Source organism: Alosa alosa, chromosome 9, assembly GCF_017589495.1.
Source record: "Alosa alosa isolate M-15738 ecotype Scorff River chromosome 9, AALO_Geno_1.1, whole genome shotgun sequence".
In the NCBI taxonomy this organism is placed as follows: Eukaryota; Metazoa; Chordata; class Actinopteri; order Clupeiformes; family Clupeidae; genus Alosa; species Alosa alosa.
Window position 1 is genome coordinate 9,792,913 of NC_063197.1, and position 25,579 is coordinate 9,818,491.

General features: G+C 41.3%; 1 protein-coding gene across 2 annotated transcripts in view; it reads left to right on the forward strand.

Moving 5' to 3' along the window:
* Positions 1-4,351: 4,351 nt before the first annotated feature.
* Positions 4,352-25,579, forward strand: part of ttll7 (tubulin tyrosine ligase-like family, member 7) — a 62,031-nt gene continuing 40,803 nt past the window's right edge. For both annotated transcript variants that reach the window (XM_048253040.1, XM_048253041.1), the window contains exons 1-9: positions 4,352-4,602; positions 12,862-13,121; positions 13,648-13,779; positions 15,190-15,311; positions 18,454-18,521; positions 18,709-18,867; positions 20,649-20,865; positions 21,302-21,466; positions 25,338-25,496. In XM_048253040.1, coding sequence (XP_048108997.1) covers positions 12,986-13,121; positions 13,648-13,779; positions 15,190-15,311; positions 18,454-18,521; positions 18,709-18,867; positions 20,649-20,865; positions 21,302-21,466; positions 25,338-25,496 — 1,158 coding nt within the window. In that variant the 5' untranslated portion in view covers positions 4,352-4,602; positions 12,862-12,985. The remainder of the gene's footprint in view (positions 4,603-12,861; positions 13,122-13,647; positions 13,780-15,189; positions 15,312-18,453; positions 18,522-18,708; positions 18,868-20,648; positions 20,866-21,301; positions 21,467-25,337; positions 25,497-25,579) is intronic.

Sequence of the window (25,579 nt, forward strand, 5' to 3'; positions counted from 1 at the left end):
CAATTTGCTGACATCAGGTGAGGTGAGTATTACCATCTGCAGACTACAAATTGACAAAATAAAATGTTTGCAAGCTCTATCGCCAGGTGTGCTAGTTACTACGAACATATAAGGATTATATGTTGAGTCTTTATCCTTCCTGTTTTTTCATGATCTGATAAAGGCCCCAGGTCAAAACGTCATCACTCAATACTTTGATATGGAGCCAGAGTGTGGAACTTTACTCTCTCTGCAAGTAAGAACTGTAAAGAAGTGACAAATTAAAGAAACACAATGTATAGTAGCTATTTTACCTTAAAATAATTACTTCAAAGTCACTTTGATTCCACACTGGCTTACAATAAAGATAATGGAGTATGTAACATTGCTGTTGTGTATCCAGAACGTAATAGCGCATCCGTAATGCACTATAGGCCTACCAGTAGTTCTCAAACTTGTTCTGTCATTTCCCTCTCTGGAGGCAGTGTTGGGGAAGTTACTTTTAAAAAGTAGTGTTTGCTTGTTACTCGTTACTTCTCAACCCGTTACGTTTCTTAGTTACCCTCTATGGAAAGTAACTTTTTATGTTACTCGTTACTTTTACGTTACTTTTATGTTGCTCGTCTTTGGGCAGAACCCAATATCTGTTCCTAAATGCGTAGGCCTACATAAAGTTCTACTATGGAGGACAAAATGTATTTCTTTTGTGCTCTTTATTATAAAAAATGCCACAAACAGAGCACTTGACAAGAAAATATTGGGCTTATAGGCTTCAACACCACCACTAAAGCCCTATGAAACAATATCAAATAACATAGTCTCAATACATCTTAATCAGGCATATAGGTGAACACCTTAATACACCTTATACTCTTTCATTAAACAGGCGCTCCTTCAAAGCTAGTGCAAATCGTATCAGTAGGCTGGCAGTTGAGTTAATGGCAGTGGACAAAATCAGGGCACAGTGTAGGCTACAAATAACACTTACATTCCTCCCCTTAGTTTCGAATACCTCCATCCCTCAGAAGTTACCGTTGGCTGCGTCTCGCTTGCTATGATTGCTTTTCGTTGCCACCTGCCTCTGTCACGTACCATTTGGAGCTATGATTGCACTTCATGCTACCAGCCTCTGTCACGTACTGTAGGCTGCCGTGTGGAGCTCGTGTCTATTGCGCAAGCGCACAGCTGAGAAAGCAGCGTCGCTGTCAAATCTGTCCCTGGGAAAAGTAACGTTGTGCCGAAATGAAAAAGGAACTACGTTACGTTACCAAATTTTCAGTAGTAACGCGTTACACTACTTTTTACTCGAAAAAGTAGTTACGTTACTGTAACTCTTTACTTTGTAATGCGTTACACACAACACTTAGCCTGGCTAGCGCCACCACTTATCAATGAGACGTGGTCTGGGAACCAAACATTCATTTTCTCGTATTTGAAAAAAATGCCCAGATCCGTTTATTTGGGTGCCACGGATGTCTATCAAATGCGTCTGTGCATAGCTCATCATCGTCTTGCTTTCCCCCCTGTTCTGTGATTGGTTCCCTATCTCAGGTCTCCAGGCTGCCTTAGCAGCGTGAATCAAATCGCGCGCAAGGCAGCATGGGAACACCCAGGCTACACAACACTGTCTGGAGGTGGGGAATTTTCAAGCCCCACCCACATCACCCCATCAAAATTGAAAATGGCTATGTTAAAATATTATTTTCGCATTTTGGTTCTGGTTTGGTTCTCAGTCCCCTGGATCTGATGGTGCTTTAATTTATATAGGCCTGTTTTATGACTCCTATGTATGTTTGCGTGTATGTATCTCCCATTTCTCACCTGTCATGTCTCCATTCCCCACTATAGCCACACAATTTGAGAACCACTGGCCTATACTGTTGTGGATAGGTGCATGACCCTTTCTCTGACAAACTGGATACCCCCTTAGTGCAATCGGTACCCAGTATGTTAAAAATAAACAAAAAAGGGGATTATGTGTGTTACTTTACTACATGCTTTGTGCTGGTGCTCAGTACTTGATCTAATTTATAAGTACATTATCTATATTAGACAGTACTGATATACTGATGGGGCGGGCAGCCTAGTTATAAACAATTACAGACACATTTAATGCTCCTCAGCAGTGTTGGGCAAGTTACTTCAAAAGCGTAATGCATTATTTATTACTTGTTACTGTCATCTCAAAGTAATTTGTTACATTAAAATATTACTGTCTTTGAATTGTAAGGCATTACACTACGTTTACATTACTTTCACCAAAATAACAGGAAAAATGGATTTGGTGTTCTCAATAGATCTTCACGTGTTCAATGCAGCTCATTACACGGCAGGAGGTGATGTGGTATGGCATAATGACTGAGCTAGGCTTAAGGCTAACAAAATAACAATATAATGGTTTCAGTTATGGCTCATGGGACAATGTAGGCCCCAAAGGCCAAAGGTCACTCACAATTTAATATAGCAAAATATAGCCATAGTGAAATTGTATGTTGACTTTAAATGCTTCTCATCATTGCTGGTTGCCTTTCCTTCCACTTACAGTGGTGTAGACTTAATGTAAATAGTTTGAGAATAATGGCTACGATCTTTGTCTGTAAAAGCAAAATTTTAGTTATTCTCACTGCTTGAAATGAGAAGTATAGCCTAACCATGTTAGATATGTTGCATGAATGGCAGAGATAACTCAAATTCCCTTTCTACAGTCATCTAAACAAGGCAATCAAATTCCAGGACCAGCACAGATTACTTTTTTTAATTCTTGGATAATCTTCTCTGGTGCCAATTGAGCAATTCTCAATTTTGGATGAAAAAGCAAAGTAACTTCAGTTACTGAGAATTGTACCGAGTAAAATATTACTGAAATTGTATTGGTAATGCCTTACATTGCTGCATTACAGCAAAAAGCAATGCATTACTGTATTTTCATTACTTTTTTAATGTATAACTCCCAACACTGCTCCTCAGTAGGAGCAACCATTGAGACTAAACTTACTGAAGCATGGTTGTTGTTCTATTGTGGCTTATTTTCACTCACTGCGTTTGAATCACTTTAATGCATACAAAAAATGCTAGTGATCTGTAACACATGAGATGATTTTACATTGTCACATCAGCTGTCTCAACTGTTTTTTATTTTTTTGTAATTTTTTAAAACGACAGATCATGACTGTAGAGGACAGAATAAAGTTATTTATTGTGCCGTGTAGTGTTCTTTATTATATTTTGGCTATAATTATAATTTTCGTTATTATAATGGTATTACTGCCACACCTGAATAAATTGGCAGCACTCATCAGTTTTGAGTTCTTATTATCTGTAGTGTAATTAACTGAATTTGTATTATAGTTCTCATCACAGCAGCAGTCCGCCCTGTGGTGACCAAATTAACATTTCCCTTTGTGAATTGTTCCGGGTTGGCACTGACTGGCACTTTAGCCTAACAATTTTGTTGGATAATTAAATGAAGGCCTTGTCCTCGTATACTCTATGCATCTGACACATTCACTATTGCTTCTATGTAGAATAATACTATTCGTTTAACAATTTCTCAAATGTCATTGTGATTGTAGCCTAATAAATCCAAAGAATGCAATTTTCTGCAGAAAGCAACCCTTGATACCCTTCCCCTTACAACTAATGATGAATCACGCCCCCTGGCGTTCTGAAGGTAACTTAATAGGCCTATATTTATAAATATTCATAACCAGAGAAACCAGAAACATGGAGAGAACCAGAAACACCCATGGACTCAATGAAGGTGACGTTTGTGTGGATGTTGTAGGCCTATTGTTATGTGGGATCTGACTCCCTCTAGTGTTTTAAAACAGTGCAATCCGATTACAGCAATTCAGCAAATCAGTGTACTAATCACATTCTCCGTATGAGGATTAGTTTGACTACATATACCTCAGTAAACATATGATTATAATATTAGCTTATGACTGACTCAATCATATCTTAAAAAACTAATGCAAATGTAGCATATTGGAAAATGCCACTGCATGGTGTTAAGGGGTGATGCATCTCAAAGCACATTGTTGCAGACCAAAATTTAAAGTAGGCATACTAATAGGCTAATTGACTGATTCGATGGTATTTCTTTTGCATTTGAAGAACGATTGTTAATAGGCTAGCCTGCAAAATAAACAAGGCCCACATGCAAGCTGCAGATATTTCTACGTTCACATATTCTCGTTCATCTGAAAACTTAATACATATTATAGCCCTAATTGTAATGAAAAACAAAGTAGCCATTGTATTCATGAATATGCTGAGATCCATATCTCGCGTTAAGGGTTTGTGGTGTTGTGAAGGCATCACGCTCTTCTCCATGGTGATGACACTTCGCCCTCTTCCAATCCCCCCTGCCTTAACGAAATGGTTCAATCTATCGACGACGCTTAACCCGCTGTATTTAGTATTGACTGTACGCCGAAGAACAGGTTCATTCACTTGTTACAGTTTTGTGTCATCTAAAGTCTTAATCAAGACAGGTTAAAATGACAACGGTAAACTATTCTGGTGCATACAGACATAACAAATAAACAAGCAACAACGTGAGGGACCGATTGACACGCTGTAGTGGGCAGTATTTGCTTCACCAAGGAGCCTATGGTTGAGGTAATGTAATGTCACGCATGAAGCTACTTTCGTTCTTTCCCTAACAAAATAAGCTAACAAAATGCACCTTATAGCTCATTCTTGTATGCTCATTTATCAATGAAGAGATAATAACAAAGTGAATACCAAGCGTGCCTGTACTGCGTCTGTCGGCTTTATTACAATGCGTCCCCTCTCCTCGAAAGCTAACGTTAGGCTAACGTTCTGGACCAGGATCTCGGAGGAAACAGCAGCAGGACCACTAGCAAGGATTCATTTGTATCACGGCTACCAACATATTACATCATCTTAAGCATCCTCTAGTTATTTGGGCTTTTTCGTGTAATCATTTTAGGATTTGAAACAGTGTTCTTACTTATTACCAAAGCAAAAAGGTGTTGTTTTGTGTCTCCTGAATGCTTAATTTCATGGGCTACGCTTTCACGTTCACACGGGCCTAGCTTATTGTGAGGTGAGGTGTCCTTATGAACCCATTGTTTCAGTTGCCTTGTTGACTCCTCTGCTATAAAGCTATTTCTGAGTAGGCCAATGTCGATACAAGTTACTACTTACTGGCCAATGTAGGACAAAAATAGCCTGCATCAAGTATCCTAACTGTATCCATTCATAGGACTATCAGTGGGTATGTGTAGGGTATATTCTTGATTACTATATCTAATTAGAAGGTCCGTGGGTCTGCCTTTTCCAAGCAAGCATGATGTTGACATGTAGCCTACCTAACCTAACCTAAGTCTTGTCATTTGACTGTTCTATTTGGGATGGATTTAAATATTAGGGTAGCCCTATGCTTGGAAAAAATATTCATCCTCACAGGCAGCTGGAAAAAAAGACTTAAACTAAACAAAATTTAGAAGGCAAGATCAAGACTGATTGAGATGGTCTTGTTCAACTAAAACAATATTGTTTTAGATTTGTTGATATTGTGGTACCAGTCCCACAGATATAAAGCAGGTGCACCTGACATGGCACTTACGCTACAGCTTGGGTGAGTTTGCGAGTGCCTTACATTACAAGTATTGTAAACAGATTATGATCGCTTCTGATCATTTGAAATGCAAATGTCTCCATGCATTCAATAATTGCTAATCAGCCTTTGTTTTATTATTATATTTATTTCTGTTCATTATTTTAGTTTAAATGAAATACAATTGTGTGGAATCATTCTATGAATCTATCAGCTGTTGATACAATTCAAACTGGCCATAGGGAAACTTGCCCATTAAATCCTCTTACAGGTTATCAGTCTAAAGCTCATCTATTGGTTGGATTAGAGAAATATAAAGCGCTTGATACCTAATCCATTTATCGCAATAATACAATACAGTAGGCTAATTCCTGAACATTGTTGCCACTGACATGAATTGTGCTTTCATGGGCTTATGTTAGAAACCAGATACATATCTTACACAAGTAGCATTTGACTCAGAGGTGCAAATCGGTTAGTTAGGTAACTTGCTTGTGTCTCAGTTTACCCTATGTCATTAAGGCATTGAAGCTAGACACAGAGCTTATTACATGTTGTCATGACAACAAAGGGTATTACATTGTTTTGGTTTGGCCCTAGGCTACTGTGTAGTTAAACAGAATTCTGCAAGGCCTGCTACACTACACCTAAAAGAAACTGTGGAGGTAGTAGATAAAAATGATCATCCCACACCATACCATCTCTGACAGTAGCCCTGAACACGGCATTACTGTTCAGTGATCACACTCTGGAGGAGTGCTCATACTGTGTAGTCTCGCATGTTTGTAACTTTAATGGTTGTATGGTTTCATGTAGGCCATGCATTTGGTATGGAAACACACTTATTTGACTGTTGTATAATTGCCTCGTTCACTCAGGCCTCAGACAGGCCGGCCCATTCATGGCACTTAATGATGATGCAATCAGAGACGTTCAATGGCCTCCAGCCCTTTACTGCATCCAGCATTCATGCGGTTTCCCTGCTGTATCCCAGGCATCGCTCCATTATCCCAGCTCCCGCTGATCTCATCTCTGAAATTCTTCTGTGGAATGTAACCTGCATTCCAAAAATATCTCTCATGATGATATTTGTGAATGTCTTGATAATTAGGTCTATGATAGTTGCAGGATGTCTTATGGATAGTGAAATGCACTAATGAACCATATGTGAAAAGGCAGTTTGATGCAAGGGTTAATTTAATGGCACATCCATACTATTGATAAATTCTTGTGTCTTTAACACGAGGCTTTAATGTGAGAGCTGTTTGGGGGCAACAGCTGCTTGGTTCTCAGCTTCTCACTGATATATTTATACTCGGTAATAATATGCGTGATCACTAACTACTCCCTATCTCTGTTGTGATCAGGTGTCACGTGAGCGTACTTGATGGGTTGCAGTTACACCGGGCTGAAATTCAGTCTCAGTGTGATGTGATCCAACCACATTCCAGTCTCCATGTGCAGAGCGTGCATTTAGAGTGTGCTGTGATGTACTGTACAGTTGCTAGGATAGACTAGGGTAAGAATCAGATACAGATTATATGTTGTTTATATACTGTCCAGCAGTACACACAAGCAGCAGGCAAGTGTCCAGATGGACTGAACTAGCTAGGCCTAAACTGTCAGGCATTAGACAGAATTTCTCTCTTTTGCCATAGCTTGCCTGTCATCTGAGACAATGCTGATGATCAGGTGCAAAATCAAATGACCACATAGGCCTTTAATAATATTTTTTATTAAATCTGTATTGTTTCAATATTACTATTTTAGAGCGATGCAGCACCTAGTGGGAACCTTAAGGAGTGACTCCATTAGAGCAGCCCTGCCCAGGTTGTTTAGGGGGGCGGACCTCTGCTCCCCTGTCAGATGCAATTTGGGAGAAGCACTGAAAGAAGGCGCCTGTGTCATTTCCATTCTTTTTCACTTGCTTTACAGGAATTTGATCTTTATTATTGTGGTACCAGGCTTTGGACCAGTTACACAAGTAGCCCGTAGCCTGCCTGTCATCTTGGACCATGCTGATGATCAGGTGTTCATCTGATGGACACTATGTGATCATAGTTCTCTTAAAATCACAGCTATTCAGCATATTTATTTTGTTTTGATCAAAATGAATATATATATATATATATTCATTTTTATGTATGTATGTGATATGTGATTTTTTAATCATACATTACACATGTATAAGTCACCCTAATTGAATGGTATTTTTATCAGTTTGCATAAAAAAATAGTTAGCATGCTTGGTGGGAAGGAGTTTAGTGCATGGCTGGGCATCTCCTTAGTCTGTTGAATCCAACTTGTTACATCTGGATCACAAGACTGTTGTCCTTTAATGTAGGCCCTTTTATAGATATTTGACATTTCGTTTGATTGTTGTCTATGAGGGTCTTCTTACAACATCTCGCTGTGACTATTAATGAAATGATAGACAGTTGCACATGTTTTGAAGCTCTGAGCGCCTCTGTTCTTTGCAAAAAGGTGAGCCTCTCAAGTGAGCATCTTTTTAGTGTTGTGTCTCATAGAAGAGATAGACAACAGAAGCAATGAGCTCCTTCTGAAAGAAAAGGAAAAATAAAAAAAGAATCAACCTACTTTGTGTCAGGAAACCTTCTGATGAGCAGCAATAGTCAATTTGTTAGTGGCTTTCTCACTGTCACTGCCAGTTTATTTTTCTACAATAGGCTAGTGGTGTTGATGTCTTTTGTCTGTTTTATTGAGCTGAGATTGTACATTCTCATGCACCTCTGGATAGTGGAAATAATGGGGCTAAAGTGTATAGAATCATCTAGGTGGCCATTGTTTGACACAGATGACATGCTTACGCTTCCTTTTATGGGAGCATTTGTCTGCCATTGACAAGAGCAAATTTGAATAATACTGGTGATCGTTTATCAGAGTCTTTTTATACAAAACATAGCTATACAAAACAGGTTTGATCTGATATATCAGATATTTGATTTTTGAATGCATTTAACTAGTTGTTGCATACTTTCAGATCATGTAGGGCATAGTAGACTGCTCCTAGAAACAACCTAGAAATAATACCCCTTTTTTAAACAGAACAAAAAACATCTTGGCATAGGCTAGTCAGCCTGGGTATAGGAACAAAATTGTTGCTGTAGTCTAAGTGGAGGGGCATTAAGAAGAGTGCACTGGGCAATGGAGCCTCACATTTATCCCCATCAATGCTTGGTACTGTGTCAGTGGGCCTGTTTGATCTCCATCATCTAAAGTCTGTTGTGGCACATTGTCATCATGCTAATCAGATTTGAGGGTTGTAAGGAAATAGGCAGATATCCTGTTACTTCTTCGTGACACCACACACCACAACAAACTCGGAAAGTACTGTGAGTGCGAGAATTGTTTAGTGTGTTTCTGAATTCAGTTCAGAAACATTCAGTGTGCAGAGTTCATAAAACAGCGTTCTCTTTATAACATATTCATAACACAGGAACATTATTTACATCATGTTTTATCTTTATCAGTGTAGGCCTTCCATTTTCATTCAGAACCTGGGGTAGGTGTCCTTTGTTCTGACTGATCTATAGTGATGGACTTTTTTAATGACTCAGCTTTGTAAGGCCTTGTCAAAAGACAGAAAAGCCTGCAGGGTGAGTCAGGGTGAATCAAGGGTCTACCTACCAGCAGAATCTGCCTGCCTTATGTGATGTAAATATGAAGTAAATCAAACCAGTAGTTTTTAAGTTATGTGAGTGGACACACAAATGCAAATGGTTCGAACCCGATTCCAGTACCCTCGTCCTCTGTATCAGGGCGACGGTAAATATGATCTCTGTGCCACGCTAGCATTTGGTAGTAACATTGGATCTGCATATGACCATGCACTGTAGGCTCTTACCCATAATGGAACTGAGTGTTCTCTGCCGTTCCTCTCTGCTGTGAGGTTGTCTGTGTTGCTCTTCTTGTTTTACTTTTTGTCCAGGCCACTGCTGTGGTCTTAAGTCTTGAGGTTGTAGGTTGTAGATGAAATAAGCTCTATGCACTTATATCAATGAGAGAAACTGGGCCCCATAACTAAAACTATGATTGCTTTAAAGGGTTTGTTTTTGAAAATGGTTAAACAGTATTAAAACAAAATGTGTTGCTTGATGTGAAGTCACTGGTGGTGGTTGTCACAAGAACTTGACTTGACTTGACGAGAAGTCCAATAATGTAAACAGTTCTCTTTCTGTAATTCTGTTATGGAAACCACGTAGACTTGTTTTTGTATCCTTTACATATTAATAATTCATATAAGGATATAACAAAAAGCTAATGTTATTAGGCTCATAGTTCTGAATTCTTTATGGCTATTAATTATGTATCTGATGTATCTATGTACTCTTTTTCATTACTTTACGTGTTTCTAGATTTAAGTATTCCAAAAACATAGTTAGTTCTTAGTTCAAAAGAGTCTTACAAGATGACAAAATGGTTGCCTTTGGCACAGTGAGCTTCAGACTACTGTACAGGGGCTGTGAATTCTTTACCACTCCCATTTATATTTCTTACTGCAGCTCCGTGACATAATTTATGACCTGGCCTCCGTATTTACGCAGTACTCTTAGTGGACACGAGGTGGCAGGCTGGAGCCACCGTCGTTTTTCCGAGATGCACAGATTTCAGACTTTAATACGGTCTCTCTCTCTCTCGGTCTCTATCTCTCTCTCTCTCTCTCTTTCTCTCTCTCTCTCTCTATCTCTTTCTGTCTGTGCATCTGGAAAAAAGAGCAATATGGAGCAGATATTAAGGATCCTGCTGATGCTCTCTAAAGAAATCAACTCTAACTTGATTTTATGATTAGGCCCAGGGCCTGCTTGGTGTTGCTGCCAAAGTGATTTATGAGCCGAGCCCGGAGCAGGCAGGCGGGGCAGGTGATTACCGCTGTGACTCATTTGTCATGAAAGGGCCTCCTTTACGAGGGAAATATATGTTTGAATAGTAAATAGGAGCTTAAATACCCAGTCGTAAAGTGATAGCTCCGAGTGCAAAATAAAAACTTAGACAGATGTCGCGTCGAGACAGTTCTTTAGCTTGTAAAAAAAGTTTTCAGGAAGTTCGGCTGTGGCTCAGATTTTGTGACCAAAATCACCAAAAACATTGATGCTTTGAACCGTCTGTGTCTCGTCTGTCTATGTGTTTAAATGTAGAAATAATTAGGGCTGCAAGTAATGATTATTTTCATAGTCGGATAATCTGTTTATTATTGTTTTTGTTTAATTGATTAGTTGTTTAATCGCTAAAATGTCAGAAAATGGTAGAAAACAAAATAAAAAGTTGATCTGTATTCAATGCGAAGTCCAAGATGTTGTCCTCAAATGCCAAATGCTTTTTGTCCACATGCCAAGCATATTTCTGTCATAGAGGAGCAAATAAAGCACTAAACTATTAAAGTTTAAAAAGCTGCAATCAGGAAATTTTGAGGCATTTGAGGCAACTGATTACCAAAATAGTTGATGATTAACTTAATAGTTGCGACTAACCAATTAATTGTTGCAACCTAAGCAACAATATACACTTTTTCCTAGACTAAAAATATAGAAATCTCCTTATATTATATTATATTATATTATATTATATTATATTATATTATATTATCAGTTCAGACAAAATCTGTTGAAAGGTAGAGTTATTTCTATAATAGAAATGCTATGCCAAATTAGTTGATCTTTTTATTTTTCTGTTTGCTGAAGGACCTGTATCGTTGTTTGTTTTTGTTTTGACCTAAAAAGAATAACATGTGGGTCTGGGAAATAATTAAATTCTGGTCGCTAAAAATTTTAACATAGTTTGAGAGTGACATAGAGTGACAGAAATGCTAAAGGTCTGTTTTCTGTCTGACTCGCCTGGACATTTCCTCATGAATTATTATAGCCTACCACATTTCACTGCTTGACTAAGTGAAAACATATACCGAACATGAAAATCGCCATAGTTATGTTGCCAATGGAGAAAACATTTAGCCTAGCTAGAAATTACGTTTTGTACAAACATTGTAGAATCAAACCACAGCCGTTGAGGTGCAAATCATCTCCCTTCCTTTCTTTGGGTTTAGTTTATGATTTTCATTAACTAGGCTATCACACCGAGTGCATGCTAAAGACACCCCGCCCCCACCTCAATCCATGTGTCATTGCCACATTTGCTACAATACCAATTATATTTTGCTACTAGTCTATTAGTCAATCCTCTATACATTTTGCCAGTCTGGGAGCTGAGTGTGCCAGTTCTGTGGCCCGCCACCGCAAAATGTACACAGAGGAAACACAGGTAGGCTTCAGTGTATTGACTCTCTGACTCTGAGCGAACCTCTTTGTTCTGAGGTGACTGATACATTTGAAACCCTGTTTTTGGAGAGAAACCGTGGAGAAGAACAGCGGGGATGGGGGTCTGTGGGTGTTGGGAATATGGGGCGATGGGTGGGGGGGGGGTCAGAGTGCTGCGGGGTGGCACGGGACACGTCTGCAGAGGGCCACAGAGAGTTAATGGATCCTGGAGGCCAGGGGTGGCCGGTGAATGGATTAGACTGCATAGTGCAGCTCCTGCCGCTTGTGTGCCTCCTTAACTGGAAATGCTGAACTGTATCCTACCCTGGGGAGCGCTGGAGTCAGCACACAACTCATCAGCTTTCTGCACACCCCTAACCCAACCCAACCCAACCCCCCACTCCTTTGCATTTGCTGGGAGATATTACTGACACAGAGGGGGTGTGTGTGTGTGTGTGTGTGTGTGTGTGTGTGTGTGTGTGTGTGTGTGTGTGTGTGGTCACGGGATGTGGTCAGATGCTGGGATGCAGTTCGGGGCTTACGATGTTTCATTAAGTTTAGCCGCTTAACGTTTCAGATGCTTGAAAAGTTGAGGTTTGATCTCATGCTGAGCTATTGATATTTATGGGGTGTTAGCACAATATGTGCAGACAGGTTTGAAAATGATGCAAGCATGTGAGAAAAGGTATTGACGTGAAAATAAAATTTAGACATAAATAACACGCAAGACAATGTTTCACATTTTCTTTTATTTTGATGTTGCAGATGTTCAAAATGCTATTGCATCAGTGACCTTAAAACTGAGAACAATCTATTGCACTGTTGTGTCAGATTATATGTCGAAAAACATAATCAGTCCAGTTTTATATGGTAGTACATCTTTTAGAGACATTTGATTTGTGAGAATCCACTTGGGATATTGATAACTTTCTGATTTGTCTGAGTCTGTCCAACTCATCATAACTGTCTTTGGAAGTAAGTAACCACTGTGAATGATCTAAATGAGTTGCATTCTCTCAGCAGACGTCTGACAGAGACCTGGATGCTCTCGCTGGGCACACTGCTGCTCGGTGGCCTCACTAGCTCCAAAGGAACCTCTCCTCCATTCTCCCCCCCTCCATGAGCCCGAGGCGGTGGCCAGCACCCGATGATTCTGCCCGCCTGCTGCAGCCATAGCGCTAACCACCCGGACCAGGGAGACGAAGTCGTAGGATTGGCAGGACAGCCCGACCCGCCCTCTGACCCGTCGAATTGTGAGATGCCCTCGCTCCCCGACAATGGAGGTGAGAGTGTGTGTGTGTGTGTGTGTGTGTGTGTGTGTGTGTGTGTGTGTGTGTATGTGTGTACTGCCCCTTTCACCCGACACATCTGATGCACCATTACCTCACCGGCGCCCAGCGCTCTGGAACGGCTCACGTGAGCACGCGGGGACAGCTGTTGATGAGACACACACATAGACACACACACACACACACGCACACATTCACGCATGAACATACACATACTGTACATGTGCACATACACACAACACTCACTCATGCATGCACACAGAGACACAGTCAGTCAGTGTCAGTCTTTTGTCATTGTCTCTGCCTACGAATGACAACACAAGGTCATCTCACTTACAAACAGAAGACAATAAGCCTTGCTTCTCCTGCCTTTTCCCAGTGTTCTTAATATGTATCCTTTTGAGAACATGTGCCCAGTAACTATTTTTTTATTTAAATTGTGCCTAGAGTGGTGCCCTTCACTCAGTGTCCTCCTCCTCTGACATCACAATGCCTCTTCTCTGTGCTGTTTTCCCTTCAGAGGATCAAGGAACATCCCCCGTGAATCTGCCATCTGCCCGGGCCTATCAGAACACGGGGAAGAGGAAGGTCCGCAACAAGAAGAAGAAAGGAATCATCACAGCCAACGTGGCAGGAACCAAATATGAAATAGGTACAGTAATGTGGCAGGAACCAAATATCAAATAGGTACAGTAATGTGGCAGGAATCAAATATGAAATAGGTACTAAAATGTGGCAGGAACCAAATATGAAATAGATACAGTAATGTGGCAGGAATCAAATATGAAATAGGTACTGAAATGTGGCAGAAACCAAATATGAGATATGTACTGTGGACAGTACGCCATGCACAGTCTTGATACTATTACTCCACCGTTACATTCAAACACACCCAGTTAAAGCACTATAGCAGCCTACGTATATCATATATGATACATAATGTTATATGATATAATATAACATTATGTTACGCTGCAAATCCATGATTATGGGCAAATCCATGATTATGGGTGATCAATGATCAATGTTATTGATTATGGTAGCAATTAAAATGACATTGTAGAGGTGAGCCCAGGATGTCTAAAAACAAGATGGATAGCAATAGTTTATGAGTGATGAGTTGTTTATGAGCTACCATATTGGGTTTATTCACAGCAGCATGCAACAGACTGACTGCCATCAGGGGCAAACGCAACAGGCATTTAATCTGCTGGACTGTCCAGTCTCAGTGTGGGGTTAATTGAACCTACACAGGGATGAAGGGGTCAGTGCGAATGATGAATGACCAGCGAGGGTGTTCAAGTTGAGATGGTGGCCGTTAGAACTGGGGGAACCCAGCTAACTCTAATTACTCTGATTGTCTGTTAGCTGTTGTCTCCTTCATCCATGGCAGCAGAAGTTGAGGTTTGAGTTGGTACATGTGTGGCTCACCACTTTTGATATGAATTCCTGGAGCAAAGGTGTAATTATACAATATTAGGTATAGCATCTTCAGGTTTAGAGGACTCAAGAAATAATTAATACCCTGTTTCGTCAGGGCAGATTAATTTTTCATTAGATCTTGAATAATGAATAGTTATTGGATTAATGTCTAAATGTGTTGGCCACCTATCTCTCATGTTTTCCATTCCGTGGGGATTTATTGAATAGATTATAAGACATTAATTTATCTTAGGGTGGAAAAAAGTGTTGTGAATGATTCTAAAAGCCCTTGCACCTCTAGTAAATGCCCAGAGCTTTTTGATCAGTGAGATATTTAACCAATTTTTTCCATGCTGCACTTCATCGTCAAATAACTGAAAGCATTCAAGAACATTTCAACATAGTCTGGAATTATCTCTCGATAATTATAAGAGATTTTTTTCTTCCATACACTGTCCTTTACTGTTGGCCAGGTGAGATCCCATTATGGTGAGTGAACCAGGTAAGGTGATCTCATTAGATCTTTTCGTGGGTCTCGTTAAGGGTTGTAGCCAGCGAAGCGAGGCGCCTCCGAGCCGACACACACACGCGACACTGGGTGCCATCTCTCACTGCCTCTGTGCGTTCTCGTTTGTTTCAGTGCGTGTCGCAATTAGTGAGCTGGCTTTCCTGAAGACGCGGGATGAGGACGAAACAGCTAACCTCATCTGGAATGACTCGGCTGTTCAACACGAGAAAATCGCTGAGCTCAGGAACTACCAGGTAACATAACTCATCAATAACAATCACAGACCAGCGAGTGGCATAGCGCTGAACACAAAATTAGCCGTGAGTGTACAATAAAGTGTTTGCTTTTAAATCCAAAAGCATTTTTTCTTCTTTGTAAGTGCTTAGTTTATTTCCCAGAACATATCGTAACTACCACTAAGGGGCTAAACCATTTCTTCAACCAGTTAAAACCTAAATGATCATTACTCTCCGCTGATGTTGGGGGCAGGAACTTCACTAGGTAGTGTACTTCTTGGGAGGAGCTTCCTAGGTGTTCTGGCTAAAGGTTTTTTTGTTTTTTTTGTTTCACATCTGCGACTGTGATTAACGACGGGATCCGAGTGTGAAACACCATGTCATGTGAGGTGAGCAGAGCAGATGCCGGTGGGAAGACTCCCATCATGAAGAGAGACAGAGGCAGACAAGTCCCTGCGTGTGACATATCTTAGAGCCCTGAGCCCAGAGAGAGAGAGCGCAAAAGAGTAAGATAGAAGAAAAGAAAATGATTATGAGAGGAAATTCAGAGGCAAATGGAGAGACAGATGGTGAGAGACTAGGGGCCCTATCTTGGCAATCAGAAACGGATGGTCAGAGGCGCAAAGTTTATAGACATTAAAGGCGTGGCCAGTCCATACAGTATTCACTAATTTAATGGCATGATTTTTGTGATCAAACACTGGGCGCCGGGCGCAATAGGGTTGTTCTTATGTTTCTTAATCAGTCATGGGTGTGTTTTGGGCGTAACATCCTTTAAACCAATTTGTCATTCCCTTTAACAGCAAGCAGCACAACTTCAAACAGCTCCTCGGTATTTTGATAGTCAGCGAGCATTTAAAGCAGTGGTCCCCAAACTTTTTATTCCGAGGGCCAGCTCACTATGCCTGGTTCTAAGAGAGGGCCAGAGACTCGGAGTATATCAGTAACCATAAATAGCTTAGTGCTGTGAACAACAGCAGTCTATCTTAGTTGAATATTCCATTACATTTAATATACTGCAATTTAATACCATTGTTAGCTGTGTTTATGTTGCCATCATGCCATATCAGTGTAAAATGTGGCTCAAATGAAATAATACTGATAAAAAGACTTTAGCATTCCCAAAAGTATTAGCAGGGAGTCCCAAATGTATATTTTATTCAAAATGTGTGAACTCTGTGTCTTTGCATACACAGCTCATATTGTGAACAAGTAATATCCTACAAATAATTCAGATAACTCAAACTATGAGAGTTTTATGTGCTGGCAAAAACATCTGAAATGACCACCATTCTAACTTTCACTCACCTGATGAGAACTTTGTGAATTGTGAATTTGTATGAACATTTGAACGAGTGAATAAAAAATAGAAATAATTATCCAAGAAAGTCACAGAAATATGACTTGAATAGAAGTTAGTTAGTTATTAACAATTAATTGATAAACTTTTAGAATACTTTGAGCACTGATACAGTCAGCATAGGCCTCTTACATGTTTGCAGGTAGGCCTACATTTCATTCCGTTTTCGATGGCAAACGCAAAACAGCGCCAAAACAACCACCAGTGGACAAAAAGAATATTACATGTGTACTGTTAAGACTCGCCATAGAGAACGAACGGGGGAAATTACCGAGGTTATAGTTTGACGATGTCGTACTCCCGTGCGGGCCAGATGCTATATACCACGGACATGATTTGGGGGGCCACCCAAAATGAGGTGGCGGGCTGTATCCGGCCCGCGGGCCGTAGTTTGGGGACCACTGATTTAAAGGAATCTGCTTGCACGCGAGACCGTATGGAACAGGGATTCCACTAAACCTTGCTTTACTAAAACCTGTTTGTGACTAGCAGAGTATAGCCTACATGCATTTGCACTCGCCTATTATTTCAACTCATAGCCATGATTTTTAGTGGGTGTAAAATAACGATTTTTTGATAATACGCCAGACCTCACCTTATGTTGCTAATTGACACACCCTGGGCGCAAGGTTTAATGAAAGTGGAGCGCATGGCGAAATATTTCTCACTTTATTGAGTGTAAGATAAGAATAAGCCTTTGCGCCACCTTGCACCTGGTACTTGATCTAGGCCCTAAAAGTGCGAGTGTGTGTGTGTGTGTGTGAGAGAGAGAAGAAAATATGAAAAAAGAAATACAATCAGTGAAGGTAAGAAATATGTGTAGAAATAGAGAAAAAGGAGAGGGGGTGAATGTGTCCAAATCCTCTCCGTCTCCGGCAGCAGCAGTGTAGTCACCATGCCTCTCTGCACACGCAGGCCTTACAAATGGGATGGCACAATAGTGTGTGTGTGTGTGTGTGTGTGTGTGTGTGTGTGTGTGTATTTTCAGTCAAACCGCTATATAAATGTGGATGCATTTTGTTCTCCTGAGACAGCCAGCCTTGACCTTCTCAGTAACATGGGCTGTGTGTGCCATCCATCTTCTTCATAGGCGATGTAATTACATGGGGCAGCACCAATCGATGAAATCATTTCATGGCCAAAGCTGCATGTTCGCTTGGCCCCAAACTGGTATGGTCTGTGCCCATAAAGTAGATGAGCAATTTTTTTTAATATAGGGAATTAAATACTCTTTATTGTTTAAGTTTCTTTTTATCTTGAAATAATGTATATCACATTTCTTTCTTTCTTTACATTTCTTTAGTTTATTTGTACCATAAAAATGAGCATTATCATGAATTCCTTTCACATTTTTGTAATTTTCCTTCTTTTTTTCCTGTGTTCAGGAAGTTTGCTGTCAAGCCACAGTTCATACGAGCCTAATTAACTGCACTGTTCTACCTCATTTGGTCAAAGAATACAGAAACTGTGCCTTTTTTTCTCTCTCACAGCATTCAATGCAATTCATTCATCTGTCACTACTTACAATCGCAGGTTCCCTGATGCAGAACCAATTACCTTGGCCCCTGGAGTTGAGATTGATTGTCTTTTTTCTTGTTTTAATTTAAAACGATGTGGTAAACTAAATAAGGGTCAGGGAAGGTCTTGCAATCACCTTTTGTTTTGAGTCCATAATTGGGCATAAATGTCAGAACATTGTAATCTCGCCTCGGCTTTCCCCCTTTAATGTTACACTTTTTTTTATGTGAAGGTGAGTAGCGTAATGCCCCTGCCGGCTTTGTTATTTCTTTTTTATTGTAGAGAATCAACCATTTCCCTGGGATGGGGGAAATCTGCCGGAAAGACTGCTTGGCAAGAAACATGGCCAAGTAAGTATGCATCGAGGATTAAACAGAACGTAATTTAAAGCGGGGATATTGCCTTACCTGTTCTTGACCATCTTGACTACCAAACCATCTGGGATCATTTTATTACGTCCAACCTCATCACGTAAACACCTTTCTCTCTCTCTCTCTCTCCCTCTCCCCTTGTATCTGTGTTCCCTTTTTCACTTAGAATGATTAAATTCCAGCCTCAGGAGTACAGCTTCATACCCAAGACCTGGATCTTTCCTGCTGAGTACACGCAGTTCCAGAACTATGTGAAGGAGCTGCGGAGAAAGCGCAAGCAGAAGACATTCATCGTGAAGCCGGCCAACGGCGCCATGGGTCACGGGTAGGTCAGCTCAGACCCACGAGCCGTCTGGCCCCATGGTGCTGGCACGCCCGAACCGCCACATATTGCCGCTGGTGTGAGAGACGGGGGCCTGACATAAGCTATGGAAAGCAGTCTCTGTGTGTGTGTGTGTGTGTGTGTGTGTGTGTGTGTGTTGGGGTGGGATGGGATGGGGGGGCTTCCAAATGGAGAAATTCTGGCACAAGACAAAAGCGATTCTCATAGCAGACCTCATTTTCATCCCCTCCATTTCCATTAATCCACTGCAAGGGCAGCCGTAGCAGGTAGTCCGTTCCCTCAAGGAGCTGCATGTGATTATTGAGTCACCTTATCCAGCGCCATGGAGACCTGGCCAGACTATAAATAGTGCTTTCTGTTCTGCACCAATTTTTATTTTTTTTTCGTTTGGTTGTTGTTGTTACTGTTCTTTGTGGCACTTTGGGCGAACACTTGCACCACAGCATGGTTAAGCCATATTTTACATTGCAAGGCCAAATTACACAGTTTTCAGACATATTTTTCTTCACTGTGTTTTTGTCCCTTCCCGTTGTGTATTTGAATAGTCTTTCATAACATTGTTGAGAGACCATGAATGTTGCAATGCCAAACTTTTGTCTGAGAACCGATATTAAGCACACCCTGTTGGATTTGATTATGAATAAAGAAAACAGCACTTATTTGGCCTGTAATTCAGTTAGGCTCCAATAGATGGAAGTATTGCAGTAGAGAAGTCTTTGTCCTGTTCTCATATATGTATATACTGTATATTCCCCTGGCTGTCCCAGCAATGGTCCTGTGTTACAGGGAGCCCAAATTTATTACAAAATAAAAAGTTAGCAAAAGCTAAATTATTGCGATACATTAAGAAAGTGAAAGATGATGAGTTTAGCTTGGCCAGTCGGAGGAGGATGTCGGAGATTAAATTTGAGAGACGCACAGTGTGATGCAGGAAATTAAGTTATAGCCCCTCCGTAATTCATTTTCAGTCTGAAAACTAAATGAAGTTATTGTTTGTGTCTGAACTGAAGCTTGTTAAAAAGTGTCAGGCCTAAATACAAGCCCCCCATTGGTGGCACATTAACCCGCCTGCCAGAATGGAGTTTGATTACCTGACATCAGCACTCATCAATCATGTCATCTAATTTACCGCTACACCTACAAACAATCTCAGCACTGTCCATATCAAAGCCACACAATATTTACGCTCTCTTTGTCAGACTTCCATTGTCTGCTGGTCAAGACGTCATAAATACAGGAAGAAAATACACTCCAGCTTGACTAAAAATGAAAAGAGACATACATACACATGCTCTGAAATAGAAGTGGAGCGTAAAAATACACTTTGCTCTAGTTTTAATGGCCGTAATATGTGCGTAAAATGCTGGCACTGTATATGTGATACACTGATTCTGATTCTGATGGAATTCTACACAATAGACAAAACAATAGACAGACCCCAGACAAACGACTAAAAAACACTGGAAATAACAGCTCTGGTGTAAATTCCCAGCTAGAGAGAGGGTCTGGGTCAGATCTGGTATGGCTCTGTTTCAGAGTCACTTCGGTCTGGTGTTTATTCGGCAGTGGGTCCCTGTTATCATTTTTCACTCAATGTTTATTAGTCTCAGATTTTTTTTTTTTTTTTTTTTTTAACAGTCACACCTTGGCAGCAGCAGACATAGCTGAATATAAGCTGAATTTTACACTGAGCAAGATCATGTTTTTCCTCTTAGGACATGTCATAGTTATTTCCTGTGCTTTACGAATTTGTTCATCCTCAGGATTTCCTTGATTCGCAATTGCGAGAAGCTTCCGAGTCAAGAGCACTACATCGTGCAGGAGTACCTCGAGAAGCCCTTTCTGATGGAAGGTTACAAGTTTGACTTGCGTATTTACATCCTGGTCACCTCCTGCGATCCTCTGCGGATCTTCCTCTACAACGACGGCCTGGTCCGGATGGGGACCGAGAAGTACCACTCGCCCAACGAGTCCAACCTGGTGACAGACAGACAGACAGACAGACAGACAGACAGACAGACTAATAGCCAGGCAGGCAGGCACCCAGCCAGCTGTGCCAAGCAGCTGTCTTATCAAATATTAAGGGCCCCCAGGGTCTCCAGGGGTGTGTGTCGGATAAACCCGTCACACGTGTCCCAGTCCGTAGTGCGTCGTCAAGCCATCAGGTGTGCCAGGGAGATGAATGGCATCATGCTGCTCTAACGTCTTGTGTTTGGAGTTAATGGGGGTTACGCCATGTTGTTTTTTGTTTTTCTCCATGTTTATGTCGGTCTTTACTTTTTTCTACTTTTTTCTTAGTGTTTTTTTTTTTTTTTTTTTTTTTTGTTGATGGTGTAGGGACATCATCTGCCATTAAAGATCATTAATTGGATTATTAAAAGACCATTAATCATTCCTTGTTTTTTCCCCCTTACAGAGCCAACTGTTCATGCACCTGACAAATTACTCTGTCAACAAACACAACGAGAACTTTGAGCGAGATGAGACCATAGACAAAGGAAGCAAGAGATCTGTGGGCTGGTTTTCCGAGTTCCTCCGGTCCAACGATTTCGATGTGGCCAAGTTCTGGAATGATGTATCAGTAAGTGTGCAAATCTTTTGGTGTCAACATTTGATGATTACTCTCCCAGGCGGGTAATCCCAATCCCTCACCAACATGACTCAGAACCAGGGGCTTTAAAGTTCATCTGGTTGGGCTTCCTCTCTGATCTTGCCTTGTGTCAGTATGGTCACATTCATAAACAAATAATGAAATAACAAGTAATTTTTTTTTTCTTTTCGTTTTTGATTCTCAATTGAATATCAAATAAACGAATGATACACGGACCCAGTACCAGTCTTTGTTTTGTTTGTTTGATGTGCATACCATTGCCCCCTTTTTTGTGGGAGTGTGTCAAGCATTTCTTTATTTTATAATCAGTATTTTCAAATATAGAAAACCTGACCTACATTTGTAGAAAATAAAGTAAAAAATCATTTTAGGATAGATAAAGATTGCACATAAAATCTGCCCAAGCGCTGAAGATCCTATTTGCTCAGGATGTGTTGTCCAAAGATAAACTTGCTATCGTAACACCCCCAATTATCACCACTTTTGTTCGGAAATTCTAAAACAATGATGTTTTTTAACACTTCAAAATAACATTTGCTAAATGAACCTTACATTTTTCAGTAGCCATAGGTGTGTAGATTTGAACAAAATCTGGTTTGGTTCTTTGCGGGGAGCATTTACTGCCTGAAATATCCGATTTTGTTTACCATGCTCGGAGTTATAGTGCTGGCCTGATGGGTCGCCCTATTTACGCCCGTTTCAACGGCACATGAGCAGTTAGACGAGAATTCTCGTCATGTAATTAAAATTCCACTGGAGCTCCAAGCGGATGTGTATACGCAGCCTTACAACACTGTTTACAGCTCTTCGAGTCACGGTAAAATATCATTTTTGGTACATAGCTAATTTAGATACACCTATGGTGTGGGTGCTTGCGTTTCGTTAGAAATCCGCCGTCTTGGTTTGTATAGAAATTGATATTAAGTGACACATACACGCAAGATGGCGGAAATACGGGACCGACGGTAATAGGGGGAGTTCTGATATAACTGTTCTTTTTAGACCAAAACGTAAGTGTGGATAGAAACGAGTCAATGAGAGTTATGACAACCAGAACCCAATCAGAACATCCAATCAGAACCCTCAATTAGAATCCACAATCAGAACCCCCAATCAGAACCCCCAATCAGAACCCCCCAATGAGAACCCCCAATAGTAAAGCAGACTTCTACAAATTTAAAGAGATGCGTTGCCAGACAAATGTTGGCACTTGGGTGTCCTATGTGCTGCAATGAGAGATCAATACCACGTTAGCAATGTGAAGCAGACATAAGAACAAAGAACATGAGAGAGGAGTTACTCATAGCACATCTCAAGACCTTTCTGTTTAATGATCACTTCTCCTCCACACCCAACACATAGTTCCTACAGATAACTTGTCTTTGTTGTATTGTTTTTGTTTGTTTGTTATTGTATTTCCCTGCCTTTGTCTCTGTTGTATTTTTTTGTTTGTTTGTTATTGTGTTTCCCTGCCTTCCTACTATGTAAAGCGACCTTGGGTTTGAGAAAGGTGCTATATAAAATGAACGTTTATTATTATTATTATTATAAAAACAACCGGAGAGCTGAGGGGAAAAAAACTCTGTTTCCATAGATACAGTGACAACAAATCTGTTCTTTTTGGCCTTCTTTTGTGTTCACCGAACCTGCTTGTACCACGGAGAGCCATTTGCAAAAAATGCATTGCCATGCTTGTCAGTCACTTTGACATACACGGCACAGCGTATAATGAATGTGGGCTGAGGGAGGTGCTTAGCAGAGAGACTTGAAGGAGGGGGCTTTTCAAAGCTCTTTGTTTTTGGCTTGTGTTTACCTCGGCCAGAGTTAGATACTGTTGCTTTATCATTACGCTGGCCAAAGACGGCGTTGCTTATTGTGCATTCTGTTGCTTTTGCAAGACTAGAATTCAGAATAAAATACAAATAAATGGGCAATTCCGCACAAAACTGCCGAACAAAACCATGGTATTTAGTTGACGTTATGGACGTGACAGTTTTGCGTGGAATTGCCCAAATACAAAATGGATAAATAAATATGTCAGTTTTGATCAGCATTCAGCAGTATTCTTTTACTGTAGGTGTATTTTTCGCAGTCAAAAACATGAGGTGTTGCAGATTTACCGTTTGGCTTGTCTCCATGAATGTAGGTTATGATTTTTGTAGTTGAGTTCTCGTGCTGAAGCGCTCTTTCTTCTCTTCCTTCAGTTCCGCTGTGGAACCTTGAAGAAATCGGCTCAGAATGATTTTCTTTCACAGTCCTCTTGACCCCTGACCTTTCCTAGAATTGCTGCTCTCGGATTGATTTGGGGCTTCACAGTCCTCCCTTTATTCCGCCCGCGTCTCTTCCCATCCTCCCTTTCCTCTCCTCCTCTCCGCCGCACCGCATGTCTCCCTTCGTCTCACCTGCCAGTGCCAATCAGCGGGCTTTGAGGAAGAGACAAGTTAAAGTGCAGCCCTCTCCCACCCCCTATTCAACACATGTGTCTTTGTCCACACACAGAGCCACAATGCTTGACTTGTATTTACCTGCCCTTTGACCCAGACGCAGCGTCTACGCCGAGTTGACAAACACCCTCGACATTCAGCCTTTTGTTTTCCTCCCTCCTTTTCTGCTCCGTGGAACAGGGGCCTGTCGCGCTGCTTGTCACTAATACATGATATCTTGCCACATGGAGAATACAGAAGGCTCGCTTGGAGAAAGGAGAAAAATAATCTTGGCTGCCTAGTGCTCTCCCTTTTCTCTCTCTCTCTCTCTCTCTCTCTCTCTCTCTCTCTCTCTCTCTCACAATCTCTCATATTCTCCTTTTCTCTTCATCTACACACACACACACACACACACACACACACACACACACACCATTTCTCCGACTGTCTCTGTCGTTCTCTCTGTTACACACACATGCACTCACACACACACATCTCTGTGTCTCTTACACACACAGACACAGCCCTATGTCATAGCAGACACCTCTGGGCAGCAGGCAGATGGCAGGGCCCCTGAAATAGAGCTGGCGGTGCCCACCGCGCGTGTGCCGTGTGCCACGGGATCCCACTGCCGCCACCGCCGCCACCACCACTACTGCCACCGCTGCTCTGTGTGTCCTGCCTGTCGGCTGGAGATGCATGCAAACCTGTCCCGCTCCTCTCTGGGGGAGGCTGCGGCCTGTCTCTGTGCAGATAAGAGAAAGAAAGTGAACGAGAGAGAAAGAGAGAGAGAGAGCGAGTGAGCGAGAGAGAAGAAGCGCTGCCATGCTTCCAGATCATTTATTCCCCCTCGCGCCCCTCCGCTCTGTGTTGCTGCGCTCCTTCTGGGTGACAGATTTTGTCGGCTCCATCCCATTAGGCAGGACACCGTCTAATGTCCCTCTATTATTCAATGCGCACGCTAGGCCGGGCGATGCACAGTGTGTTTGCAGGGCCCACACACACAGACAGACAGCGAGACATAACAGATGCCCAGAGCCAGGGAGCCGCTATCGGCCGCAGCAATCAGCGCAGAGAGGGATGGGGCCGCTGGAACTCAAATGGGCTGACGGAAATATTGGGCTGATTACACTCGCTCTCTCTTCCTCCTCCTCTTCTTCTTCTTCTTCTTCTTCTTCTTCTTCTTCTTCTTCTTCCTCTTCTTCTTTGTCTTTTTTTGTCTTCTTTTTTCTCTTGTTTTTTTGTTCTTCCTCCTCCTTTTCTTCTTTGTCCTTATCTTCTTTCTTCTTCAGGTCTTTCTCACACACTATTTCTTCTTCCCTTCTTCTCTCCTCTCTTCTCTGTCTTTAAATATGTAGTAAATCTCACTTTAAATATATGTGTGTAGTAAATGTTACTTTCTCTTCCCTATCTTAAAGGAACTGGTGGTGAAAACGCTAATAGTGGCCGAGCCTCACGTCCTGCATGCCTATCGCATGTGCCGCCCTGGACAGCCACCAGGGAGCGACAGTGTCTGCTTCGAGATGCTTGGCTTCGACATCATCCTCGATCGCAAGCTCAAGCCCTGGCTGTTAGAGGTATGTGCACAGAATAAAAAAACACTTTTGGAACCATGAATAAATAAACAAATTCTACTCATTCACATTTTCTATAAAAAAAA